We start from the raw sequence: 25,342 nt of genomic DNA, 5'->3' as shown, positions 1-25,342 counted from the left end.
GCGTGACTAAGGACAAGATCTCCTGAACACCACTGCTGAACTGTGCCTAAAACCATGGCTAGGTTTTGTGCTTAACTGAAGGCACATGCAAAAACCGAAATCATGCAGATTTGGCTGCACAAAAACTGAGACTTACTACATCTTCTGCAAGGCTTGGATCCGATCCTTAAATTTTGACAATATAATATAACGTAAAATAATAAAGCAATCTAACATCATATAATACAAATACTATCATACATGTAATACTATGTTATTTGTAAGTGCTGGTTAAAAGGAGGCAGAGTATGGGCTATTGCAGTGTTGTAACTCCCTTCTAGAGCGGTCACAGAACATGATTCCCTCTTTTTTTTTCCTTTATATCAACTTGGTCATTTTTTGTGGAGGGAAAAAACATCAGTCTGGGGATTTGCATTTTTTTCTCACCTACAGTCCTATAATTCACTTCCTTGCTCTTGGGACTGGATGCTTCTGAAACGGAAATTAAGAGCACAGATTTCATAACCACTCACCTCGAAACAAAATGGAAAGCACTACCACATGTGTCTGCAGAAAAACAATTTCTTGTCTGAAAATTGTGCTCGGCTGAGCAAAAGAACTTAAAAAAGGATATTGTGTATCCCAAGTCTGAATGTAATGTGTGAGAGAACAGAGTCGGGCTGGACAAAGCCATTTTTAATGGCATATTAAGTGCAAGAATAAGAGTAGCACCTACCCAAGCTGAGGAAGGCACGGTATGGATGCATATATGTAGGCTCGTGATAAACCCAGAAGTAATGCACCCAGCCTGTGAAGAGCTCTGGGACAACTGGAAGAATCTGCTGAGATTCTCCTCTGGCTCTTGAAGACTTTACCTTTACATGATCTCTCTGAAACACAGGGCACTGGCATTATTTCCAGTTCCCAGTGCTCCGATGGGAGCGTGCCCCCCGTGCGCACCCTGGCTGCCCCCTGCCACGTCACCACCAGCAGCCGAGTCAGCCCAGGTCCATGAACCCATTCAGGTGCCCTGTTGAATTAGGACCTTCCTAAATTCCCAAATTAATTTACCTCCAAGCTGGTAAAAGAATATTGAATGTTTTAATTTTGAGCAGCACTATGGTGTTTTTGCAATGGGTTGTAATGGAAGAAAGGTGGTTTCACTCAGTGTCCTATTAGTTTTTAAAAATGAAGGGTCTCCTCTTCAGATCTCAGGTGCTGCCGCTTTTGTTTCCTCCCCTGCCACCCAGCGACCCCCGCTCTTCTCCTTCACGGCAAGAACAACCTGCAGGACACCTGGCACCTCTTTATGAATTGTACTGTCAGGCTGGAGAAGAGGAACAAGGCAGAATTGCAGAATCCAAATTCTCCGCATGAATATATATACAAATGCAACGATATGCCTTAAAAGATTAATTTCACAAGCCTTAAATTGCAGTTTAATTTGAAAACTAATTCAGCCTCATAATTGGCTTTCTGTTCAAATCACTGAGGCTAAAGATTTAAATTCTTAATATTCAGATGACTTTCAAGTTTCTGGCCCCATCTGTGCATTAGTCCATGGTGTTAATCTCTGAGGGAATCTCCGCTGGCATAGAAATAAAATAAACAAACTGGGACACTGGTAGAATAATCGGCTTTTAAAATCCTTGGGTTTTTATATACTGCTTATTTTTATGAGATTTCTTTAACTCAATTTGCCACATATAGATTTGGCTTCCAGCTATTTCATTTTTCACGTGGCACGCTATCAACAATTATTGTATCATAGTTCCATGAAATCAGGAGGAGATGGGGAAATTTTAAATGACAACATTTCTAATGTAAGAAAGACCAATATTCCTTCATTTTGGAGGACCGTCTGTGCTCAGCACTCTTGCACACCCCCCCCAGGGAGGGTGGCAGGAGTAAGCTATCCTATGCACTGTGAGAAAGGAGGAGCTGGAGGAAACTAGTTTCAAAGGAGCCACTTGGGCTCTGGCTACTGACTTGTAAGGGACCAAGATGCATCCAGAGAGTTATTGAAGTGGAAAGGATGAATGGGAACGGAAAAGGCCAGTCTGACAGGAACAAATTGTTTTGGAGAGATGTGTTAATTTCTGACAATCTTTCTGTTAAGACAAAATAGATACAACCCACAGCAAAGCACTCGAGTCGCTGCGGAGCATTTCACATTGACCTTTTCAGAACTGAACGCTTCAGTTAAGTAAGACATCCACATCCCACCATAAGGTGCATTTTGTGGTGGATATATCAAAACTAAGCTTCTGCAGTGACCAAAATAATCTTTCTCCATCACATTTTTGTTCCGTGATTAAATTCCCTTTTTTCTTTCACATTTAAGCATTTTCATTCTACCTTATCGAGCGACCGTTTTTAGGAGCTGCAGAACTCCTTTTGAAACGGCACTCCCCAAGGACACCCCTGGGGAGCTGCAAGCCCAGGGGAACACATGCAGGGGCAGGAATTGATGGGGTACAAAGTGGAAAAACCCACCCCAAAGCCCAGCTCCTTCGTGCCGTATGGCAGTGGAGCCCGTATGGTACGGCAGGGAGACGGGCTTGGAAAAGGCAGCAGAATCCTCGCTGGGCAGCGAAGCCGTGCAACCCGTCCCGCTTTATCAGCGCTTGAAAGGAACTTCTGCAGCTCCGGGAGAACTTTGCTGATTAAGGCTGCCAGAGGGACCGGGGGAATTTCAGCTCGAGCTTGCAGCTGCATTTTTAAAACTTGGCTGTGTTCTTCACATAGAGGCAAAGTTCAAAGAGGCAGAACATTACTCAATACGAGTAAAACACGGTCTTTTAAGATACCCTTTCAAACGGTGGCGTGTTAAATCAAAACAACTCACGGAAGGGGAGAGTAAGGAAGAAAGATGGTCCTATGGAAAAGAAAATCCTGCATCACTATTCCTGCTCTGCATTTTTGGAAGGGCCTGCATTTACACATTTAAATTGTCCAGCTGCATGGCCTTAGGCTAGATAAGCTAGTAATGCATAAAAATGTTTTCCAGAGGGTATCAGAAAAGAAAGAAGAAATGCAATTCAGTTTAAGAGCTTCACACATTTGAGCATGTATAGAGGCCAGGCTGTGACATGTCTTCACACTACAAAGAACTTTACTCCACCAAGAACGAGCTCCTGATTTCAAGAACACTACGCTACAGTGTAAGACACTATTTCAATTAAGTTCTTCTAATCTTAACCAGCAACAACAACCTATTATAATTAATAATACTTGACGATTTCTTTTCTATTCCTGTCAAGGGTTGCTTCAAGGTGACTTGCACAGCACAGCGAGCACGCTCCTTGGAAACCCGCGCACTCCGAGTCTGGGAAGCCCCCTCACTTAAACCCCAGCATGCTGTCTGAGGAGTCTCTTCACATCACCGACAGTTCTTCCAGCTCTCGAACAATGCCCTGGGAAGGTTATTTGTGTTTTAGACTAAAGCAAACTTGCTTCTCCTGTGGGAGGCTAAGCACCCAGTAGTACTGCACCGTGCTGCCGGTCGCAGCACACACCCTTCCTGCATTCCCATTTTCTTGGTTCACTCCAGTTCCTTTTGGCTTACTGGCTGTTGGGCCAGTAGGTCACACCTTACTTGACCACCCCCATCCCCTGCTGTGGCCAGGCACAATTTGCAGCTGTCCCAAAGGGTCAGCGACGAGGCACGGTGCTCTCTGGCAGCTCACCGCATCCCGGCTGCGATCCGTGGTGCAGCATCCACCGGAGGCACAGCCCTGCCAGCAGTGCCCCTGCACTGGCTGCCCTCGCTGTGCCCCGCGCCCCCGGGTGTGCTCCGACAGCCCGTTCCTGTTCACCTGGAACGGGATCCGCCCCATGGATCCTGCTAAAGCCTTCCAGGGGCTTTCCCTGCAGCTCAAGGTCACTGCACCCTGCTCAGTCTGTGCTCAACAGCGTATTTTGATGGTCTTGCTCTGCAAAATTTCCATGGGTAGAGCCTGAGCTCCATATGTCCCTTTTTTCTTCTTTTTTTTTTTTAATCTGGGCAAAATTCCTACTGACTTCAAACAGTCGTTGGCTGCTCACACTAGCCGCCCTCTGAGTAAGCACTTATTTGGGACACACTAACACTCCAGCTCCTTTTCTCATAAGAGGTGTGCAAAATTATTAAGAACATTGCAGATACTGTGGCAATCGAGTAATACTGCATTTTTAATCCCAGCCACTATAAATGGGCATATGGAAGATGTGAGAAATAACAATTGTACAGGATATCCAGGGAAGCATTTTGAGTCCTCAGGCGTAGTTCAATAGCAATGAACAGTGGAAAATGAATGCTGAACTCCTGTAACATATAATAAGATTTTTTAGTTTGCTGGAAGCAAATCTGTACTTTATACATGGATATATATGGATATATGCATATATATATTTATAAATGCATATACGTATATAACATACTGTTGAATCAATACTGAACCCATTTTGCTGTTACCTCTAAGAATATGAATGTCTTTTATTTGTCGACCACTGCCACAAATAATCATGAATTCTGGTCACTTATTTTTTCTCACTTTATTTTTCTCTCGCTGGTGTGGTACCTCCTTAGTTATTATAATATGCTTAAGCATCTCAAACTATAAAAAAGTTTCCAAATTTTGGCAAGATGTGCTTAGCTAAATACATTGCCTAGACTTGTCTCTACACAAAACTGGGATACGTAACTTTGAGGCAAAGGAGGAGTGTACAGACATCCACAGTAACTCTATGACCTCTCTATTCCTTTCTCAAAGACACAACGTCACGTTTATTGCCAAGTACATGGAACGAGGGCCTCAAATACCCAGATTCCCTGGAGGTTCTAAAAAAGCAAAGAACTGAAATTCAATACTAATATAAAGCTTTAAAAGAACACCGATTAAACAGGGAAGAGGGAAAAAATCCCAAATACATCAAAGACAAATGTAATTGCTTTTGAATAAAACCAAATTGCTTTCTACCTACCTGCCTTAAAGGCAAGCACACCATCCTGGGATACAGAACACCAAAAATCACCAGTAGAAGCAGAGGCACAAGTATTTTGTAGGCAAAGTTATCCTATTCTGACTTAATAGCTCAAAGGCTTATCTGGATTTCAGACAAGAGGAGGATGCAATTTACTGCTTCTTTCACACAAATGAACAGAGCTAGTTAAAACTTTGAATATCGATCTGTCCTAGAATAAGACGTAAGAAATTTGATTTGCTATGGAAATGTTGTATCAGTCTTCAAACCTTGATATGCCCCAAGGTGGCCTTCAAATGAAAGCAGGAAAATCCTCTGAGAAGATGTCATTAGATCCAGCAGCTCAGGGACTTCTGATATCCCCCTTGCTGAGCAGGACCGGGATCAGCACTCTGAAAACAGTACATCACCACCACAGCGTAGCGGGAAGGGAGCTGTATCTATTCTTTCCTCAAAAATAATGTCACATTTTGTTCCCACTACATGTCACCACAGCAGCCCATTCCTCACAATGCTGAAAGACAATCAATCATGACTGCGAATCACCTTGTTAAAAAATAGTGGCCACTGGAGACTTTCCTATGACACCTCAGGCAGCGGAGAAGCAGTGATAAATGTTTGCTGACACAAAACAAAGTCATGTGGTATTTAACCCCTCAGCTGGCAAACAATGGAGGATAAAATTGTCTTGGAAAAATCTCCCTCTGATTGCAGACTTCCAATTGTACTGGGGACAGTCTTCACAGTATAACTTATGTTCAAAGAAGGAATAAACTCATATCAGTTATGCTCAGCAATAAGGTAAAACAATCATGCTACAATACTGGAAACTGCAGGGTTATACTTAAATAACAAATCAACAATATAGTTGAAAAGAAAACATGAAGACCCTTATAACTGTATTTTTCCAAGCATATAAAACATGCTCACGTAAAAATCATCACTTGTATTCCGTGTACAGCATACACCCTCACTAATTTTTGAGCCACAATTTTTCTGAAATTCTTTTCCAAGTTTTTCCCTATTTCACCCTCTGTAAGAAAAGTCCATGGGGATGGAAAACGAGCCAGCAATATCAGTGGAAATATCCTCACTTCAATAGGTTTGCATCGGGCCCCAAATAAGAACGTGCATTTTTCACAGCTCGGGACACAGACCTATCTGGAGGCTGACTGGGTGCTGGATATCGAGTTTGCAAATGAGTGGATTAAGTATCATGCAAGGCAGATACTCAGGATTTCAGGCAGAGGGTCAGCGAAAGGCCACTGCCGGGCCGGCTGGCAATGCTCTGTAGTTAGAGTAACAGTCTGCACCTGCAGTGAGCGCATGAGAATGGCAATAGAGACATTACTCTTCAAAACCACTGCTTTTGCACATTCCACACCCAGGAAGGGACCATCAGGATGCAGGTCCCCTCTAACCCAAGCCTGCACTTTCTCTGCATCCAAAGAAATCCCAGATAGATTATCCTCACCTCCACCAGTCTTCAGAAAAGAGCCAGCAACAGCAAACCTCTGCTGCGTTTCCTCTATTTCAAGCGGCAAAGCCACCACGCCAGATCGATGTTTGAAAGCCCATGAAACTTTAAGACTTTTTTTTCCACAGTACCTGGTTTAGAGCCTTCATCAACAGATCCGTTATAGACTTGGTTTATAAACTCTGGTCTGTTGTCATTCATATCAATCACATAGATGTAAAGGTCAATAGGATTCTCCACCTTGTTTCCGTTCATATCCACTGCGTGAGCCCGGAGCTGGGAATAAGCACAATGAAAGCATAATATCAGCAATTGGATTTGTCGCAGAATGAGAGCCCGTGTTTTGTAAGAATTGACTTCACCTTATAAATACTGTCTTAAATTGAACTGAGAGGGTATCTAATTCCAGCAAAAAGCAGAGATGTGGTTTCCATCTAGACTCCTCACAGTTTTTCAAGCCTTAACACACTATTGAAATAATAGTCTAAAATAGCAATTGTCAGTGAAAACACTTTAACTCTGGTGTAGTGATGCTATCTCCTTCACTGCTAATAGACCACTGTATTTTAATTTTTAAGACGTGGTGAACCTTGTCTGACAACCTGAAAAGCAAATTTTGCTTAGTTCCAAACAAAGTGAGGAAATGAGTTTTACTTGAGAAGTTTCTTATGGGAACCTGCAGCCTTTCATAGCCACTGTAACAGCGATTAGTAAGTGAACAGATTTCAGAACGACACTAGCGTTGTTTATCCTTTATTTAATCATGGTCTCTAGGAACAGCAACAGCTACCGACCCCATTGCTCTATGCACCAGAAGACATAAAAAAAGTCCCTTTCCTTCAAGTGATGGAGCCCCTGTGGCACTAAGAATGAAATATTTTTCTCAGGCTTGACTAAAATATCCAGTGATGAAGCGTTACAATAACCAGAACCACAGTGTTAAGTCCTCAGTTAAACGGGAACTGTGGCTTTATCTTATTAGCAATAACCATCAGTAATAATGCTCAAAAACAAGAGCATCTGTTTTCTGAACAAAAGGGACAGATACAGCATGTCAAAATGAGTAATTAATAAAACAAAGCCATCAACAATAGTCTGGAACAATCAGTAATCAGGTGAAAAAAATGGATAGCTTTCTCATTAAAGGGAACAGATGGCTACTCTGAGTGGTGTGTGCGCTGACTGGAGCTGCCGATGTCGGCTTAGAGAAAACCCAGCCGAGCAAGGCAAGGGCTGCCCGGCCCCGGCCGGGCAGGGGGGAGGCATCACCTGGGCGCGAGCGATGCCGATTTCATTTGTCATCCCTCTTCACTGCAGCACCTGCGAGCATTGCTGACCCTCCACGCTGCCACCCAGCGCGGGGCCGGCGCTCGGGACGGCTGTGTGACACCCTGCAAGGCTGGCGGGAGGACGAACAAAGGCTTCGGAGAGCAGCAGCTGGGTGCAAGGGCTGGCTGGAAGAGCGGGGCTGAGGGACAGGGGACACGCCAGCTCGTGCCTTCAGAGGGCTCGAGGCCTCTGCTCCCTCCCAGCAGCTCCCTGGACCATCGGGCTGCTGCCGGGAGCCAGAGCTCCGGTGCCAAGGAGGTCTCTAGCTCCTCTGATGCATGACAAGTAGATGTGCTAATTGCATTAGTGCTGGTTTCTGTCTATCGCTCTCGCTGTGCCTATGATTGATGCAACTTCCTCCTTCATGTATGGTGTTCAGAAGTCCAGAGCTTAACAAAAGAAACTGCATGCTATTAGGATGGGCTGGATTAACATTTAATCAAGCAAAGAGAACAAACGGCCACGTGAAATGAACAGGGATTTTTTTTTTTTTTTCCAAGGAAGTTAAGCAGCACTTTTTCTGTAAAGACCGAAGGAGTCTGGCTTCGTTTTCAATACAGGATGTACCATTTGTATTTCATGACTTGTAATGCTCTTAATATCTCCATTTCTTGCCTGCATACAAACTGGTTTGACTCCCACCTGTTGAGCTACCCTTCATCACGTCAGATGTAGCAATTCAATAACTTCACCAGTCAGAGGTCAGACTGCCTTTGAAAAAAAGTAATTCGGAGCTAAAATTAAAGTTATTATCTTCAAACTGAGGCAGCACTGGGCTCTCTCTTGCTGCATTTCCAGCAGCGGAAACAGTTCCATTCAGAGATAAAGCAGAGAGCAAAGCTGCTATCTTCCCTTTCAGATCTGACTCTCCCCCTGCAAATTTTTAATTACATTTGATAGCTTTTGTTTGAAATCTCCAGAAGTAAGGGATTTCTCAGCAATGCACGTCTATCTGCATGTTGCACTCACTAAGCACATGCACCCACAAATGTGTTAATTGCCAGCACTCAAGGAAAAAGATTCAATAAGCAAGACTGCAGGAATCTCATCCATCCTGCGGTGACAGGCACAAATGTCACCTCTGTCCTGAGCCCAGCACTGGCACCTGGGCTGAGTTATGGGCGGGAGGACAGTGCCCGGGCACATGGGCACTGCTGCCCTGGCTAACGGCTTTTGGGCTGCCAGGAGGATGGCACCCTCTCCCCAAGCCCAGCACACCAGACACTGCACCCTCATGTCCTGGATTGTGCTGGTGCCTGGGGGTCCACAGCTGCTCTTCTCCTGCCCTCTAACGCAGCTGTTACTGCGCCCTTTCTGCACACCCCTCTTCTTGCTCCTGCTCCTTTCTCGCCTGACTTCAATAAACTTCTCTTCTTTTTTCCTCTTGCGCTTACTTGCTTGCATGAATTTTCTCTATTCACATTCTTTTAACAATTCTCCTGTGCCAACGCCTCCGTATCCCTCCACAACGTGTTGCTCCCCTGTGGTCAGTGCCAGCTGCAGCAGAGGGAGGAGAGGCTTGAGCCAGAGGCTGGAATCTCAGCTCAGCTCCATGGGAGCTCTTACTCATTGGAGACCATTCCCAGCAGAGCCACCAAGGGAAGAAGGGGCACCAGTGGGGCAATCTGTCCACTGGGAAACTAGTTTTATCTTCGAGGAAGATCAGATACTACATTTCTCTTCCTTGATTCATCTTCTCCCTTGTTTCTCGTGCCCTACTCTTTGTATTAATGAGGGATCCTCAAGCTGGACAACACCCTGTTCTGGAGCTGTTCTTCGGATGCTGAGACAGGGCTCACTTGTGCCAGGCACAGTTTGAGTCTAACGTGGGGCTCAGCAGCTCAGGCTGTGACCAAGCTAGTGTTTTGGTGGTAGAGCGATGGACGGGATGAACAACAGACGGGTGTGAGTGCTTTGTGGCACTGGGCAAGGCACAAAAGGTGTTGGCTATGCTCTGTCAGACACACACATCATGTGGAGTTAGAAAAACCACCAGTGAAAAGGCTGATGAACACAACCTGGGCCATGGGACACATGCCCGACACAGGTCATGCACGACCACTCACATGGAAGCTGGTTGCTAGCTGGAGACACAGTTAAGGAACATTTATAAATGTTGGTTTGAAATATTTACATTGTCCTTAAGAGAGAGAACATGAAAGGAATAGAGAAAGAGTAAATAAAATCAAGCAAAATACCTTGCAAAGGATTCTGAAAGATTAATACAGGTAGCCGGCTAATCTCCAGCTGGTGTATCACTCTGCTGTACACCAGCCAAGGAGCTGGCTAAGTATTTTTCAACAAATATTGTTTAAAAGTATGACAATTATTGCTATCATATTCAGCAGCAGCTACCACAGGTCTCTGACGTTTTTCTACTGACAGTTTCCAGTGTAAATGTAGCTGTTGGCATACAAATGATTCAGTATCATGATTATTGATTACACTGGAGGCTGGTGGTATCTGAAGGTAGTTAGTCAAAGTCAACACAGTGAATTGTGTTAAATATGATTATTACTTATGCACTAATACTACTAATACAAATATACATTATCAATCAGTGACAGAGCCTTTAAGCAATAAGCGTACAATGTCATGCCTAATTTGTGTGCTCTTAATTGTGATTAAAGGTCCAAATTAAAAGTATTGTGACACAAATGGCTGGCATTCCTCACTAGAACTGGGTTAAAAATACTGGGATTACTATCTCTTCTATCCCTTAATTTCTAGTAAACTTTCTTGCCTGCTTGCATTTCAAACAACTCCTTCTCAGACTATAACCCACCTGTTCTGCTCCAGCCATTTCTGTGACGGTATTTCATCAGTCTGAAGCTAAAGGCGTACACATGTGCCTGGGACTGGATTAGGACTTGCTTCAAAGTTTCCCCATAATGCACATTACTTGAGTATCATAATCAATGACTACTTACTGACATGTTTATGTTGATGTCTTTTGAAAACCGAGCTTGAAAAACATCTTGGAAAACTAACCTGCCAATTTACTATCCCTTGCACTTGCCAGGCCTAACTGCAGCTTGATATGAAACGGGTGTCTGGATCAGAAAAGACATTCAGAGTCACTAATTCTGTCAGCAGTACAAAAAGGACTGTGGGAACGCAGTTAAATAAGGCCAAGAGAACTCATGCATATTAAATATTACTACCTGCTGAAACTTACTTGGCATGCAATAAACATTAAGGGCTGACTGCAAGGGGAGATGCAACAACACACACCTGCCACAGCGAGATGGCAGCAGGAACGGGGGAATGAGCTCGTGCCTGCTCTGGGAGTGTGCCCCCAGGCTGCATCCTCAGACACGGGCACTAAAGATGCTTGGAGTGGCTCCCACAGCATCACTCAGTGCAACATGTGCAGTCCTGCACCACAACGTCGTGTTGCCTAAGTGGCTGCAAAGCCCTTGCCATTTTTTTCTGCTCATATTTGCAGCTGACTCTGCGTCTGGGATCTCTGGAGAGTTTGTACTGTGGTTTGCAGCGCAGACAAGAAAACAGATGAGGCCAAAATGCAGCTGGACTTGCCATCACTACCACTGCCAATTGTGCTGGGAGGTTAATGCGGGAATGCCAGTGCGCACTGCACCTGGGCAGCCGCTGTGAATCCCAGAGGCGTATACATCTCTGCATACATCAAGCTCAGAATGATTGTCCCTGAAAGTTCAAGCATGATGTTGAAAACAGGGGAAGTTCTGCTACAAAACTCCCAGTCTAATTAGAAAAAAATCTGTTTCACCTTAGGGAAAAAGGTAGGTTTCATCAGACAAATGGCTCACTAAATACGGGGAGAGTTAAAACACTAGTATTTTAAAAATGGTAGTCCTGAAGCAATACAGATAATTATGCATAAGAAAATATGTGTTGAAAATGTGGGAGTTAATGAAACAGAACTTGTCATATGTAGCCTCACAAACACTTGCAAATTCTTCTTCTTTTTTTATAATTAGTTTTTAGATTACCTGGGAATGAAACCAGCAACGACAACACTCGACAGTGACAGAGATGCTGAAAAGACTTCATTTTGTTTAGGACTGCAGACTGCAGAAAAACTGAAGCTATATAAAGGCACCATTCTCCAGCCAGTGCAGCAAGCCCGTACTGGACAAGAAGCCCATGTCCTACTGGGTAAAAGGGATGAGAGACAGTGCCTTGCAGCTCCACTGCCATCCTTCACCCCAGCTGAAGAGTTAAGCTACTAATCCAGGCTGAAGAAAACTCTACAGCAGATGTCAAACCAATTTGAAGATGGCCAAGCTCTACAGTTTGGATCTGAGCTGCGCCTCAGTCACTGCTCTTCCAGTACTCGGTTTAAGCCCGGTCCAAGCCTGCCTTTCCTTTCAATTAGAGACTCAGCTATAGGAAGTGATATAAATTCACTGACTTCTCCAAAACTCTCCACAGCCAAGTCTTTGGACTGTATCTTCTTTCTGGAAGCTGGCTTGGTTTTTTCCAGTGTTTAGAATTGTCCCTTCCTACTGTAAGTTTCTGTGCTGGTGTTTGGGTCATTGAGTTCTGCATGGTGTATTTATAAATGCTTTGTAAAGGGTTATTAAATGAACAGTAGATGGTTCAATATATCATCAATCCATTGCTACTGAGGCTGAAAGATCTAAAGGTTGTTTACAGCCATGACTGAAAATGTTCTCCATTGCCTTCTACTGTTCTGCTAACAAAGATTTTCTGTCAGTCACTATTCCTGTCGATAGGGTCTCATAACATACTTCTCAGCTATTCACTCCCTATAAACTACATCTTCCTGTAACCTTCAGAGGGTGAATATGCTTATTTACAGATGGATGTCAGCAGTTCAAGGTTTCCGTAAGGAACAGAGAAGGCTGGAAATCCTGCAGGGTGTACGAGGCAGACTTATCCAGTCACCTCTGCCAAGGCAGGAATTCAGTTTACTGAATTCACTCTAAGCAGTAGGTTAAATTCCTTATTAGGAGGCACATGATCTGTTATTATGGAGGACAAAGTATTTTTTACCTTATGTTTTTGACTGAGTGATAGTAGACATCACTGTGGCTCCATCAAAAGTGTTACCTTGTGTATTGACTGCACTGTTATAATAACTCGGCACTGCTGAAACAATATCAGCAACGCTGAGATGACACACACAGTATCTCAAATATTCTTTTTTCAAAACAATCTCTCTTCAAATTTTCCTAGGCACAGCAAACAAAATAATTGTTCTTGTTCACAGAGGATAAAATAATTTTCCTTCGGATCTCCTTTTACCCAGGGGAAATATCTTTTTCCACCCAACTAAAGAGGTAATCTATTTTCTTTATCCTTCCACCCCAGTCCAGAAGCTGTGTCAACATGGTTAACTGGATACCTGATAAAGCTGACAGAATGTGCATCTCCGATGGCGCAGTTAGGAATATGGTGTCAGTGGAAGTGACCCATACCATTTCACTGACATTAGAGCATCCCTGGGAAGGGCTATTACAATGCCAATAGATGCGGCTAACACTGATACAAAGCAATCCATGAAACAACCTTTCACAACCACTCCAGGAGACAGCCAAAGCGTAGACGCATAAAGTGTTTGAAATTTTGCAGGGCTATCATGCAAGGTGCAACACATTTTTTTAGCAATTTGTGGGACTGTATCTGCTCTGCAATTACGCTGTGCAATACAGGGGCTAGGATTTATATCAAAACATAACGGCCAATTACACTCTAAGCGTGCTGCAGGTAGAGCTTTTTATGAACCAGGATAGCATGAGGCACCACTTTAGAGTGCAATTAATCTTAATTAATTTCCTCATATTTAATATTAGCCTATCTGCATATTTAAAAACCTATCTGACACACCCCCATCATATTGCCTGAACATCTCCTAGTGATTTAAAATGAAAAATGACTATACCAATTATTGCATGTTTAGCTGTAGTAATGATACTTAAATTAGTAATTTCCCAAGCCATGCTAATGTAGTGATTGGCTTCTCATGGTTTTGGGGGGTTCAGTCCACCCATCAGTTCGCATGTGTTTAATAAGCAGCGTGAAGTTACACCACTTTAAGCAAATGACGCCAACTTTGTCTCCTAAAAGGGCAGCAGTTCAGGGTCGCTTTGCATCGGCTTGGCTGATGTAGCGAGGGCAGGTTACACTGAAGGAAAGCAGAAGCAGAGCCAGCATCTCCATACAGACCCCCCACTGCTCCGGCAGAGCGAGACTGAGCCTCGCCCCGTCAGCTCAGACCAGCAGCCAGCTCTGCAGCTCTCTGCTGACACAGGGAAACAGTCCCAAACCGCCAACTGGGCTCTGATTTTGAACAAAAGCCCCGGGCTTCCCAAAGCTGCACGTTCCTTCCTAACCCCAGCAATTCTGGTACAGTTTTGCTTTGAGCTTGTGAACCTAGATAAAACTCCAGGTGTGTTATGCTTACATGGTAGGATGCTCTTTCTTCTCTGTCCATAGGGCGTGTCACATACATCCTGCCAGACACGGGGTCAATGCTGAAGACTTCCATCGGCGGCTGGTCGGCTCCCACTCCAGTGATACTGTATCTGATATGGATCTCTTTGTCCTTATCGGAACGAATCTGAGTGAAATAACAAAGACAGCAATCGATAAGTTTTGAACAAAAGCCATATGGATGTTTAAACAACTTTAAAGATCTGAGCCTGAAAGCTGCATAAATGTAATACCGCTGTCAATTTTGACAAGGGAGCTGTATGCCAAAGATTTGGTGAAAAGCCAGGAAAAGTGTATTCCACATATTTTCAGCTATTTTTCTCCTCTTTTATTCATGACGATTCTCTAGGAATCATTGAAATTCTGACTTTTTGCCTTAGATGTGGAAGAGCCTATATGCATAAAAAAATGCTGTTTTCATGTTATCGAAACCCTAGGCTCCTGAAAGCATCCAAATTGTTCAGCCATAGCCAGAGTCTCCCAGCCATTAATCACTTCTGAAAACGCTGTCTGCAAGCTCCCACGTCGTGTTCTCAGTCCCTGTGACTGTGTGCACAAATACTCCCATGGAATTCGAACAACAGGGCTGCGTGCTCCCTCTTTCTCCAACCCAGGTGCCTTGACAAGGCAAGGCTGGGAATGCCCAGTGGGATATTACCATTTCATGAGACTGTTTGTTGAGGAAAAGCTGTTTGTTACATTGCTCCTGAAACCCCCTCCCTCCCATACCTCGGGAACATCACCATGAACCAAACACAGCACGAGTTACATGGACCTTGGATACAGAGCCAAGACAATAAAAAAGGGAGGTTAATATGTTGTCCTAGCAACCCTGACTATCTCTTTAAACTCAAATTTAATTTTCTGATCAAATGCTGGAAGAAGTTCTTGAAACAGCATGACTATTCCTGAAAGAATGTGCAAGGTACAAATAAATTACCACCCCCCGCACCATCACAAACTGTCTTGGCAGTATAAAAGTGACGTGCATAAATTTTTCCCTAACAGGTCTATGAATACAACAAAGTAGTGGGAAGATAATAGAAATCTCGTAGCTGAGTGCACGTTAGCGTCTCTGCTACGGCAGCTGCCTGCTTGGAGGAGCCTGAGTTGGCTCAGTGGGTTGCAGGAGCCCCCCGTGCCCTCCCAGACAGTCCCAATTTGGGGAGCGAAGGTCATTTGCCAAGGGAAGGGGAGGCTTTGCTTGTCAGGCAAAGGAACTGGGACAGGGCTGTGGGCTGCTCTCGCACTCCTCCTGTATGTGACCTACTGCTATTTCTTCTCCTGACGCGGGAGGCTGACAAGATGCTGAACGTGTTGGTGCAGAATAACATCAGATCCCCTGGCTCTGAGAATCTCCTTTGATGCCTTTGTCCCAATCATTACCAAGTTTGTCCACTGTTTTCTTTGTACTGCCTCCCCCAAACAGCCTGCCTCTGCTAACGGCTAATAATGTCAGTTATTACTAGACACTGCCAGGATTGATTCGTGCTGCACCTACACTTCTGGAGCTGAAGGTCAGGGAATACAGACAGTTTCATCTGTCTTTTCTCTACAGGATTGACTGCTTGTTAGGCTATTAGTACCAAGGAAAATTGATTGGACTTACACTAGTATAATCACTTAAAAGAGGGGACATTGTGAAAGTGCCCTCACGCTGCACACAACAGTTTGTAGAGGTTTTTGTGGCACAGTGGGTATTTGTAATAGGGACCCGAGCAGACAGGCATGAATCCAATTTTTGTTAGCAAATCTGTGGGTGAAAGAGAGCATACTGAAATCAAGCTTTGCTTGCACAACTGTGGTTTTAATGACGGCAACTGACTCACCAGTTCAATAACTGAAGTTTGCAGTCCTCATTTTCAGAAAGTCAGCTTTCACCCTGCCAGGCAGAAAGGGCTGAAAATTGAATTTATGTGAATGTCTGTGCAAATGTATAGCTCAAGTCAGGGAGCTCAAGCTCTAACCCACTGCATACACATTTGTAGCTAGGCTTAAGGTTAGTGAGAATGTGGGAAGCCACCACTGGACCTTCAGCTTTGAGCCAGTGTGGGGTTCCCATCTTAGAAATTAAAGAGAGTAACAGGGGGACACAGTTGTGTGTCTGTCTCCATCAGTGTGGGTCTGCACAAATCCAAAGGATCTGTAACGCATCAGGATGAAACCAGCCCTGCATCCTTTACAAAGTTTTTCCTTAAAAAAGGCCCAAGAAAAAAAAACCAAACAACCCACCAAACCCAAGGTATCTGCACTTTTCTTGCCTTTCTGCTCACTGAAACATGGGAGCTGGGAGGGTCTCCCCAGCCCCAGCACGGCTCAACTATGGCTGTAACTTTAGCACAAGCACCAAACAGCAAATTAGTCTTGTTCCAAGGAACTAAAATGGAAGCAATTTTACCCTGAATCATGGAAGGGGAGAGTCTGTTAGTTCTTTGTGGGCATTTTTCTGCTCTATTTCCTGTTGCATATAGTACCCAGATGCCATTGTGATAGAAGCATTAGAAATGCATAGAGAGAGACAGAAACAGGGAAGAAGAGCCTGGATTTAAATATTCAGTGCTAAAGGCACTATATTTTATTTTCAGGAAATGCAGATAAACAGAAGCTCTCTAAGAAAGCTATGTACAGTTCAATAAAGTGTACGCTATAGGATGTCCTTGCAGCACTTTCATTAGCATTAATAGGGTCTAAGCTGTCTGTATGTAAATCATTGCAGATCTAGGAGATGAAATATATCATAAGATCCACACGACTTACCCAATTATACTAAGAAAAATCCATAAGCTAATTATACTGCATTGAGCAAAACAAAGATAGGGGGAAACACGTTGCAAATATTCAGCAATGACTCATTATTTGTTGTTAATTGCCATCATCCTACAATAGCTTGCCAGTTACCTGTACTTAATTCCATTTCCAGTAAGAATACAAGGATGTGAAGTGTTCAGGAAAAAAAAAAATCACATAAGAAGTAGCACTTGTCACAGAAAGTTGCAAAGACTATTAACAATGAAGCATACTATATATTACTACCAGGGAGATATTCATCGCACAAAGGCACATGCTTTTTATATTGGAACATGTAATTTTAGCACTATTAATGAGATTTAAAAAAAAATAATAAAATTTCAGTAATCCTGTAACATTTTGACCAAAGGTTTCATTTGCATAATTCCCAGGGTGCAATTTAGTAAATCTTGTTGAGAAGTTAAGAACATTATCTGAATACAATGTAAGGTTTACTTCTTTTGTTGAAACCATTCCTGGAGCAGTTTACCATAATAATAATAAGAATAAAAACCCTCCTCTATTCCCAAGGAGCTCACTAGATCAGGAGAAAAAAAATTACTGGTTGGGCAAATTTACTGGCTGAAGAGTTGCTTTTTCCTTCATTTATGCCTGGGAAGTGAGAAGATGGTAACATAGCCATATGATAATCTTCTGACTGGAGAACATACAGCTGAACTATTTTTTCATTGATCTTTCCTTTTATAATGCAGTCAAGAGGTGTGCAGGGTTCTGGGTTACAGAACAGATGGCAGAAGGATAGTTTTCCTCAGCTACAGCTGTACATTTTTTACTCGGAGAACCCTTGGAGCTTTGAGCCTCTCCAGCGCCAGGCACAGTACAACACTGTGTATGATGACATGAGCAGGATGAATGATGATGGCTGATGACTGTCCTAAGAGGAATTTGCTTGTAAAGCAGCTTTTATGTTCTAAAAAAGCCCTCTGGGATAGAGCTTAGCGCGGACTGTTACACTGGTGAGGGAAAATGTCCCAGATCGAAAGGCAATTTACAGTGGAAGATGTGAACCCCGATCCTATCCTATCTCATGAACACAGGTGAGATTTTCCATGCAGGAACCCTGGGATGCTGAGTATCCTCGCCTACACTGACAGATACAAATGGGCCATCTGGGAACTGTGGGACCAGCCACCAAAGCCACAGAGGGAACCTGCAGCAGAGCCGGGCACCAAATGTGCACTGCCAGACCTCTGCTTGGCTGTGGCAAGCAAGGACACAGTGGCCTTGAAGCCCAGCAGCGAAGCTGGGGGATGCAGAGGGTATTTAGCTTGAAGCATTGATGCACCATCCAAAACGGAGCACAAGGGCTGCAGTCAATGTTTGCAACTCAGAACCAGAATGCCAGGAATCTGACTCAGCTCTTGTTTCTATGGAGTAATCCCAGGAATAGGAAAAATCGGTGTGATTTCACAGAGGGCTATTTTCTAGTGCAGGTTCTGATATAATAACTCATATGTGTGAAAATGAACATTGCAACTCTTGAGATAATGCAAGGCTAAGCCCTTCAGAGCTGCCTTTCTACTTTACAGCAATGTCACATTTAGATGGGCTTGAAAAGCAGCCTGTGCTTGTGACACAGGACAGCATCCTGCTTTTACAGATAAAATCTCAGGGTTCGTGCATCTCCATCAGGATTTACTGGGTAGCTAAACTGTTTCTGCAAGTTTTACTGGTAAGCAATATTTCAGTTGATGAGCTCCTCTGAGGTACCAGATTTTATCACTCTGTTTTGCTCCTGTTGATCCATATCCTCCTCGTGCTCTTAGCGCTTCCATTTCTTGCTGTGGGGTTTTGAATTTACAAGCCCTCTCATCCTAGCAGATGACAAGAACCACCGCAGATCGCTGTAACTCTCCTCAGGAGCAGAGGCAATACAGGCTATGGAAAGCTGTACCGTTAGCAGATTGGAGAACACCGTTGAGTCCATAAATTACATAGTTTTTGGAGCATGACATTGCCAGAAAAAAGTGGCCCTAATAGAGATTGTTTAGGTGTGGATAAAGTAAATGCCTGGAAGCCTAGGAACCCAGGTGTGTAAGGAAAGGCTGAACAAAAAAGGACACCTGAGCCTACAGAAGAGAAGACGGATCTGTAACAACAGCATGTACCAAACAAACTACACTTAAGAGGATTCACTGAGCCATACACGGTATGCGTTCTGCCCACCACAGTGGGATGGTACATGTAAGTACCTGCGAGTGTACCTAGAGAAAGCAAAGCAGGCCATTTACACTCTGTTGCATTTTCTATCCAAGGAGCAAACTAGAAAATCAATTTCCTTTGAAGTTCTCCAACTTGGCCTATAACATATGGAGTTAAGAATGCCCTTCAAAAATTACTTCATTTCCCAAATCTCCCATGGAATGCTATGAAACATTTGCACTAACATGACCTGGGGAGACTTAGACTTGATCTTTTTGTTTTATATAACCCATTATAATTATTAATGAACACATAAAGTAATGTAAACGATAAGCAGTAAGTGTCTTTTATTATTAAGCTCTTAGCTATTTTGCCCATTAAGAAAACCAAATTAAAATAATTGAAGACTATAATCTGTCATGCATTCAAAATGCTCCATAGAAATTCAGACAGGCAAACATATTCAAATTCTTTAAAAGAGTGCACTTAAGAGTCAGTCTAAGCATTCCAGGATTGGCTCATTAATTTTAGTGGAAATATTTTAATTCAGCTACTCTTACTGCTTATTGAAATCCTTGCTAAGGACTTACTTATTTATTTTTAACTGAATCTGCAATATGTTTAAGACTCATTTGTATAAAAGTTCTTAACTCTTATTTCACAGTTCTTTTAGAAGCCAGTAGAGACACATCTCTAGCTCTGTATTTCCAAACAAATTACTGCGTGCTGCTTAAAGAATCACATATGGTTTCAATAAATAGATGCAAAAGTCAAATGGACAGTGAAAAATTAACACAGATTTGGAGACCCAACTAGGTTAAGGTGATATTTATTAACTTCTGTCCCTTTTTATCACAACGATCCCTTTTTGCCAATGATCCCAAGCTACTTTGCAGAAAGAAAGGACAACAGAAGAGCCTCTAAAATGCTTCAGATGTCTTCAGAGAAAAACATCTCTTCTGCGCCTTGCAGACAGGCTGCTTTGACATGGCAAGGGCAGCTATCATGTCTGAACAAAAGGAGTATTTCCATCAACTACAACACTGGGCTTAACAGCAGCCTGCAAGTCTTTAGTTGCTACTGGAACAAAATGAGCGTCACCGGAGCCAAGTCTCCCATGGCAGTGGTATTTGCACACAATGTTTAGGAAAAGATCTCTACTGGCCAAGAAAGAAAGGATGGAAACTTTACAATTGTAATTGTGGATTTCTTTCTTCCCTCAGTTGGGGTTGGTTTCATCTCATACATAACTTTCTAAAAACTTTGTATCTGGTCTAAGATAGTCAGATAGACAGAATACCAGCAAGTCTTCCCAGACTGAAATCCATCCTCCTGTCTTGAACACTGAAGTATGCATCAAATTGCCTGGAAGAAGTGGTCTTCTTTTCCCACATATTGTACAGAGAGAACCCAGGACTATACTTAGACCAGATGCCTAATTTTTACATGTTTGAGATTCACTGCAATGAATGCCATTCTTTCTGACACTACAAACAGCATTTCGCTCCTATCACCACCACTATGCAAGAGGTTAAGTTTCTTGTTCTTCTTTAAAATCCAAATCCAAAACCGAATAGTAAAACCACTCCCTTTATCCTAACGGTTGGATGTCTCTCCTGCCAGATTAAACCTTCCTCTGCTTCAGTGGAAACCTGTGCAAAGTGATTTATAATGTATTTATTTTGACGATAAAACAGAGTTAAACCAGTACGTCACAGAGATTAAAGCTGTCATTGAAGTTATTGATGTCACTGATGAGGCAGCCTGCATTAGAGAAGGAAAGGAAACTACAAAATGTTTGAAGCCAAACGAGAACAGCCCCTCATGCATGCCCAGCTCGCGCTCGGCCGCCTGCAGAGGAACCCATTCCTCATACAGCTCGCCTGCCTCTTCCCAGGAGGAGTTTGCTTTCTCTGCACGGACCCTGCGAGCGTTTGGCCAAGGCGCTTCACCAAATGTTCCACTGCTGAAAGCTTCCAGCGTTTCACAGGTCCTTTGGCTTTCACATGTCTCCCTCTGTCCAAGGGCTGCTCTCCAGCACAGAGAGGCCCTTCAGGCCAACTACTTCCATGTGGATACATTGGCCAACTACGTCCAAGTGGATACAATTCTCGAGAGCTTTCCCTATGCCCATCGGTAGCTTTGATAGTCTTCTCTCCCTCTCTCCCTTACAGTTTTTTTTGGAACTGTTTACCAGGGTTTTTCTTCTTTACCTGGATGCAAATGTAACATCAAGCAGATGGAGAACAGGAGAATATAAATCAGGCTCAATAAGGGGACCGTAATGCAGTGGGAGAGAAGAATTTCTGCCTGCAATTCTGGCCAATAACCATGTCTGACCCCATGCATAAGTATGGGATGAAAATGAACCTGTCAGACTCATGGTCCAATTCAAAACTACCATTATTCTGCTTGGCATAAAAGCAAACTAACAATTGCCTAGGAAACTGAATTTCATACATGAACAGATGAGATGCTACAAGCACAGAATACCTGGTGTGCAGCAGTGCAACCAGGCGCAGGTTCTGCGGCGTTTTAACTTTGCTTTCCTACCTGCTGAAACAGCAAAAATGTTATGTTTTAGCATGAGTTGCCTGGAACCAAGATGACTGAGGTCTGCAGGATTTGTGGGGCCAGTCTGCTCTGCGTAACTCTCTGACGGGGCTGGTTGCTGAGCCGTGACTTGGGACCAACAGCAGCGAAGATGCTGGCAGCCCAGCCAGGTCTCTGTCTTTACCAATGAAAACTCGGTAAATTGCAATTTGTTGCGTGGTCTTCATGATTAAATAATTAAGCAATTTTCATTACTCGCTATTATGAAGGTCAAGAAGCTAATGTGTCTGTATCAACTAACTGGCCAATGCTAATGGATCTTCCACATCTAATGGTAATTGATATGGCAGAGTAATTTCTAAAGCAACATGTGCCTTTCTTCAGGTCTTTTGCAGCCGGTTCAGTTTTTAAGTACTCCACTGTGGAAATGCGTTAGGCTGTAGCACGGTGAGTGAGAGGGAGGAGAGTGGCTCTGATGGGAAGAGAAGATTGCTATGGATCAGCAGAATACCAGCACGTGACCCACGTCTTATCACTGCCAGACGGTTGATAGCAGAAGCAACAGAACTCGTTCTTACTACTCTTTCTCTTATCTCACATACAAGAGAGCAGATTCTTCAGTGTAGTGACTGAAGGCATCCCAGTGGAGTTGCATGTGCTGCTACCAGGTGTGTTTTGGCCCTGAAGAACAGAGGCTGGTTCATACTGTGCAAGATGCAAGCAGCTGATATTAACTAACCGGGATTTGAAGCAGATGCACAAGCCCTCCTCTGCTGTAGAGGATGCTCCATGACAAAAGGTCAAAGAAAATACCCCTGAGAGTTCAAAACACACTGTTTCTTATTCCTCTGCTGGAGGAGCTGTGACAGGCAAGAGAAGATCATCCTTTAGACTCTATTTATGAAGGGCTACACACTGTTACCCTTACGCAGGGTACCATCCTGCAGCACCTTCCTGCAGCTGACCCTAGCGCTGGCTGCTATGGCTATACCCAAATGAAGAACTAGGCAACAAAAACACATCACTTTGTCCTCGTTTCTTTTTGAAGTGTGTCTGTCCTGAAGCCTCATGTTGCATCTGCCACAAAGCCAGCCTGGCAGAGAAAATCCAGCACCTCTCCGGGTAAAACTGAGCAGGAAACGCAAGTGCTCAGCGCAGAAAATGAACAAGGGCAGCAAATACTGACCTGGAGTAACCTGATCACTGTAACTAATGATTGAAGCCCTCAGCGAGTATAAATCCGTGTAGGCTCACTGGCTTCAAACACAGGCATACTAATTTATTTCAGCTGAAAATCTGGTCCGCAGTGTTTAAAAATTAACCTGCACAGCAGAAGAACGAGTGAAGAACTATCTTTGTACAATGACACGCAGCAATTTAACACAAGCAGCATTCCTCTTGGTAGAACAGTGAGCTCGGACACAGGGAAAAAGTATTTGGTGAGGAATAAGCACACTTTTGTCCCAGACTCAAGGAATATAATTGGTCTTAGTGTGACCTCTGCTTTTGTAATGAGCTCTGGCTTTCCCAGTCATATACAGCCACACACTGCATTCACATTTTGCATGACACCTACAGGCATTACTGGTCATGGAGAAGGGGTGCTGTGGCATCACTGTGAATGCTAGTCTTGGCATAAAATTCAGCTTTTGGACCTGTCTGCAAATAGTGAACAATAGCAAACAACAATAAAACCCTCTAGTGTGTGCACTCTGGAGAACAAAATCTGCAGAGGCTCATGTTTGAGACACTACTTTGGGATGCCTGCAGAGCAGGATTTAAAGTTCTGCAGTTCTCCAAGTGTCTCTAATAAGTTTAATTATAGAAAAAGCAAACCCAATCGTTTATTCTGTAGGGTAAGTTACATGGCACAGTGTATCCAGAAGTTATTTCAATGGTCAGTAAAGGGAAATGCCAACTGTGAGGAGGCAGAAAATGAAATTCTCCTTGTGCACCACAGGAGCAATGCTAACGGACATCAGTGCAGGTCTAGACTTGATCATCCTTGTGGGTCCCTTCCAACTTGAGATATTCTATGATTTATTGTCCACTGAACAAGGCCAGTGTGAGATGACTTTGGTCGTAGGATTCATCCTCGAATGTTACGCAGACAAAACACTGGTTCCTCTCTAACCTTTCCCTGATGGCCAAATTCTGCCCATGGAGGGATACAGATGCTTCCTTCTGCAACAGGTAACAGCAGCTAAGCAGGACACCTGACAGCTGCATTCTTCCTTCAAGCAACCACTGAGCAAGACACCATGAGAGCTCTGCAGTCAGGAACATTCAGCAGGGTAACAGCAAACAGGCACAAGTTGGGCACAAGCACCCCAGCCCACACGGCACGATCCAGCACCATGCCCACACGTACACACCTGGAGTCCTCATGCACAGCTACACACGCTGTGCACCAGCTACCCGTGCACCAGCGCTGAAGACCAGCAACAGCACACGCTGCCACGTGCACACCAGCTGCACTCCCCACCACCTGCAAGTGCCGAGCCTCCTGCTCCCCATTCCCAGCCCGCTCCCCCCTGCCCCAGCCGTCCTGTCTCACCTTCGTGCAGCTCAGTGGCTTTGCTAAGGGTCCCCCCGGCAGCTGCACTTGGGCCCCACTTTCCAAAGGTAGCTTTCCCTCTGGCGCGGGTGTCCTCAGACTCAAGACCCACCATTTCTGCAAATCTGCTTTGTGCCTCAGGGACGGGAGATTGCCTTCTAGGAAATTTCAAACCTGGCTGAACTCTGCTCATTTGGAATGACTTCACAGGGCTGAAATTTTGGCAAGCTTTTGTCTTTCATTAACTGTACTTCTGCATGGATTAGATCTGAGACCCCTGCTTAATTTGACTTGAATTCACGTTAGACTTACTCATATGACTTACTGATGTGTTTGCTGTCCTCATGCTTTTAACAGAAGAGGCAGACAGGCCTGCTTGAGGGCAAGGTGCCTTATTCTTAAATCTGTGATTAAATGATCTGGGATGTTTTAGAACCTTTTTACATCTCACTTCCATTTGTGGCTGATTCTGGTCTGGAATTTAACCCCTCAAAGCCAGTAAGACTCCTCAATAGTCATAAGCACAGACACAACCACCAGCCTCCCACCCTCCAACCCCCCCCAGGAACAACGACCCATTCACACAGGTAGTTCTGTTCGCAGAAGACACAAAGCACAGCTGCCTGAACAAGCAGCTGAGCAGCCACCCACCTGAACAGGGTACTCACACGGGTACACCCACACACCCCGCCGGCAGCCAGAGGGGCTGTGCTGGTGTGCACTGGCACGTGTGACACTGGGGCACCGCAGGTGACATGCACTGCAGGGCAGCCCAGAGCTCAACTAACGTGCCACAGACCAGTTACTTTCTAGGATCTCAAGAGGTTCACGATGAGAAGATTTCAGATTACTAACAGTTTGCAGGGGGGACACGTGAATTTGCTGATACCGTTTGCCTTTCCTGGCACCTCCACAAATAGGCGCGAGGTGCAACCCACTTGCTCAGCTCTCCTGTGCAAACCTGCAGCTTGATGGGCTTGGCTAACAAGGATGGTGGGAGCCCTGTCTGATCTAGGATGCTAATGCTCGACTGCCTTTTTAATTGCAGATACTCTGACAGACATACTGAATTTCTTGTTTAATTTTTTTGC

The 25,342-nt window shown here is 44.0% G+C and overlaps 1 protein-coding gene across 2 annotated transcripts in view; it reads right to left on the bottom strand.

Annotated features, from left to right (window-relative positions):
• Positions 1–25,342, bottom strand: part of CDH4 (cadherin 4) — a 463,114-nt gene that overhangs the window by 87,415 nt on the left and 350,357 nt on the right. For both annotated transcript variants that reach the window (XM_055722277.1, XM_055722278.1), the window contains 2 exons: positions 14,163–14,318; positions 6,553–6,697 (listed from right to left, as the gene is read on the bottom strand). In XM_055722277.1, the coding sequence (XP_055578252.1) occupies positions 6,553–6,697; positions 14,163–14,318 (301 nt within the window). The remainder of the gene's footprint in view (positions 1–6,552; positions 6,698–14,162; positions 14,319–25,342) is intronic.

This window comes from Falco cherrug, chromosome 10 (genome assembly GCF_023634085.1).
Source record: "Falco cherrug isolate bFalChe1 chromosome 10, bFalChe1.pri, whole genome shotgun sequence".
Lineage (NCBI taxonomy): Eukaryota > Metazoa > Chordata > Aves > Falconiformes > Falconidae > Falco > Falco cherrug.
This window is presented reverse-complemented; position numbering and strand designations above follow the sequence as displayed.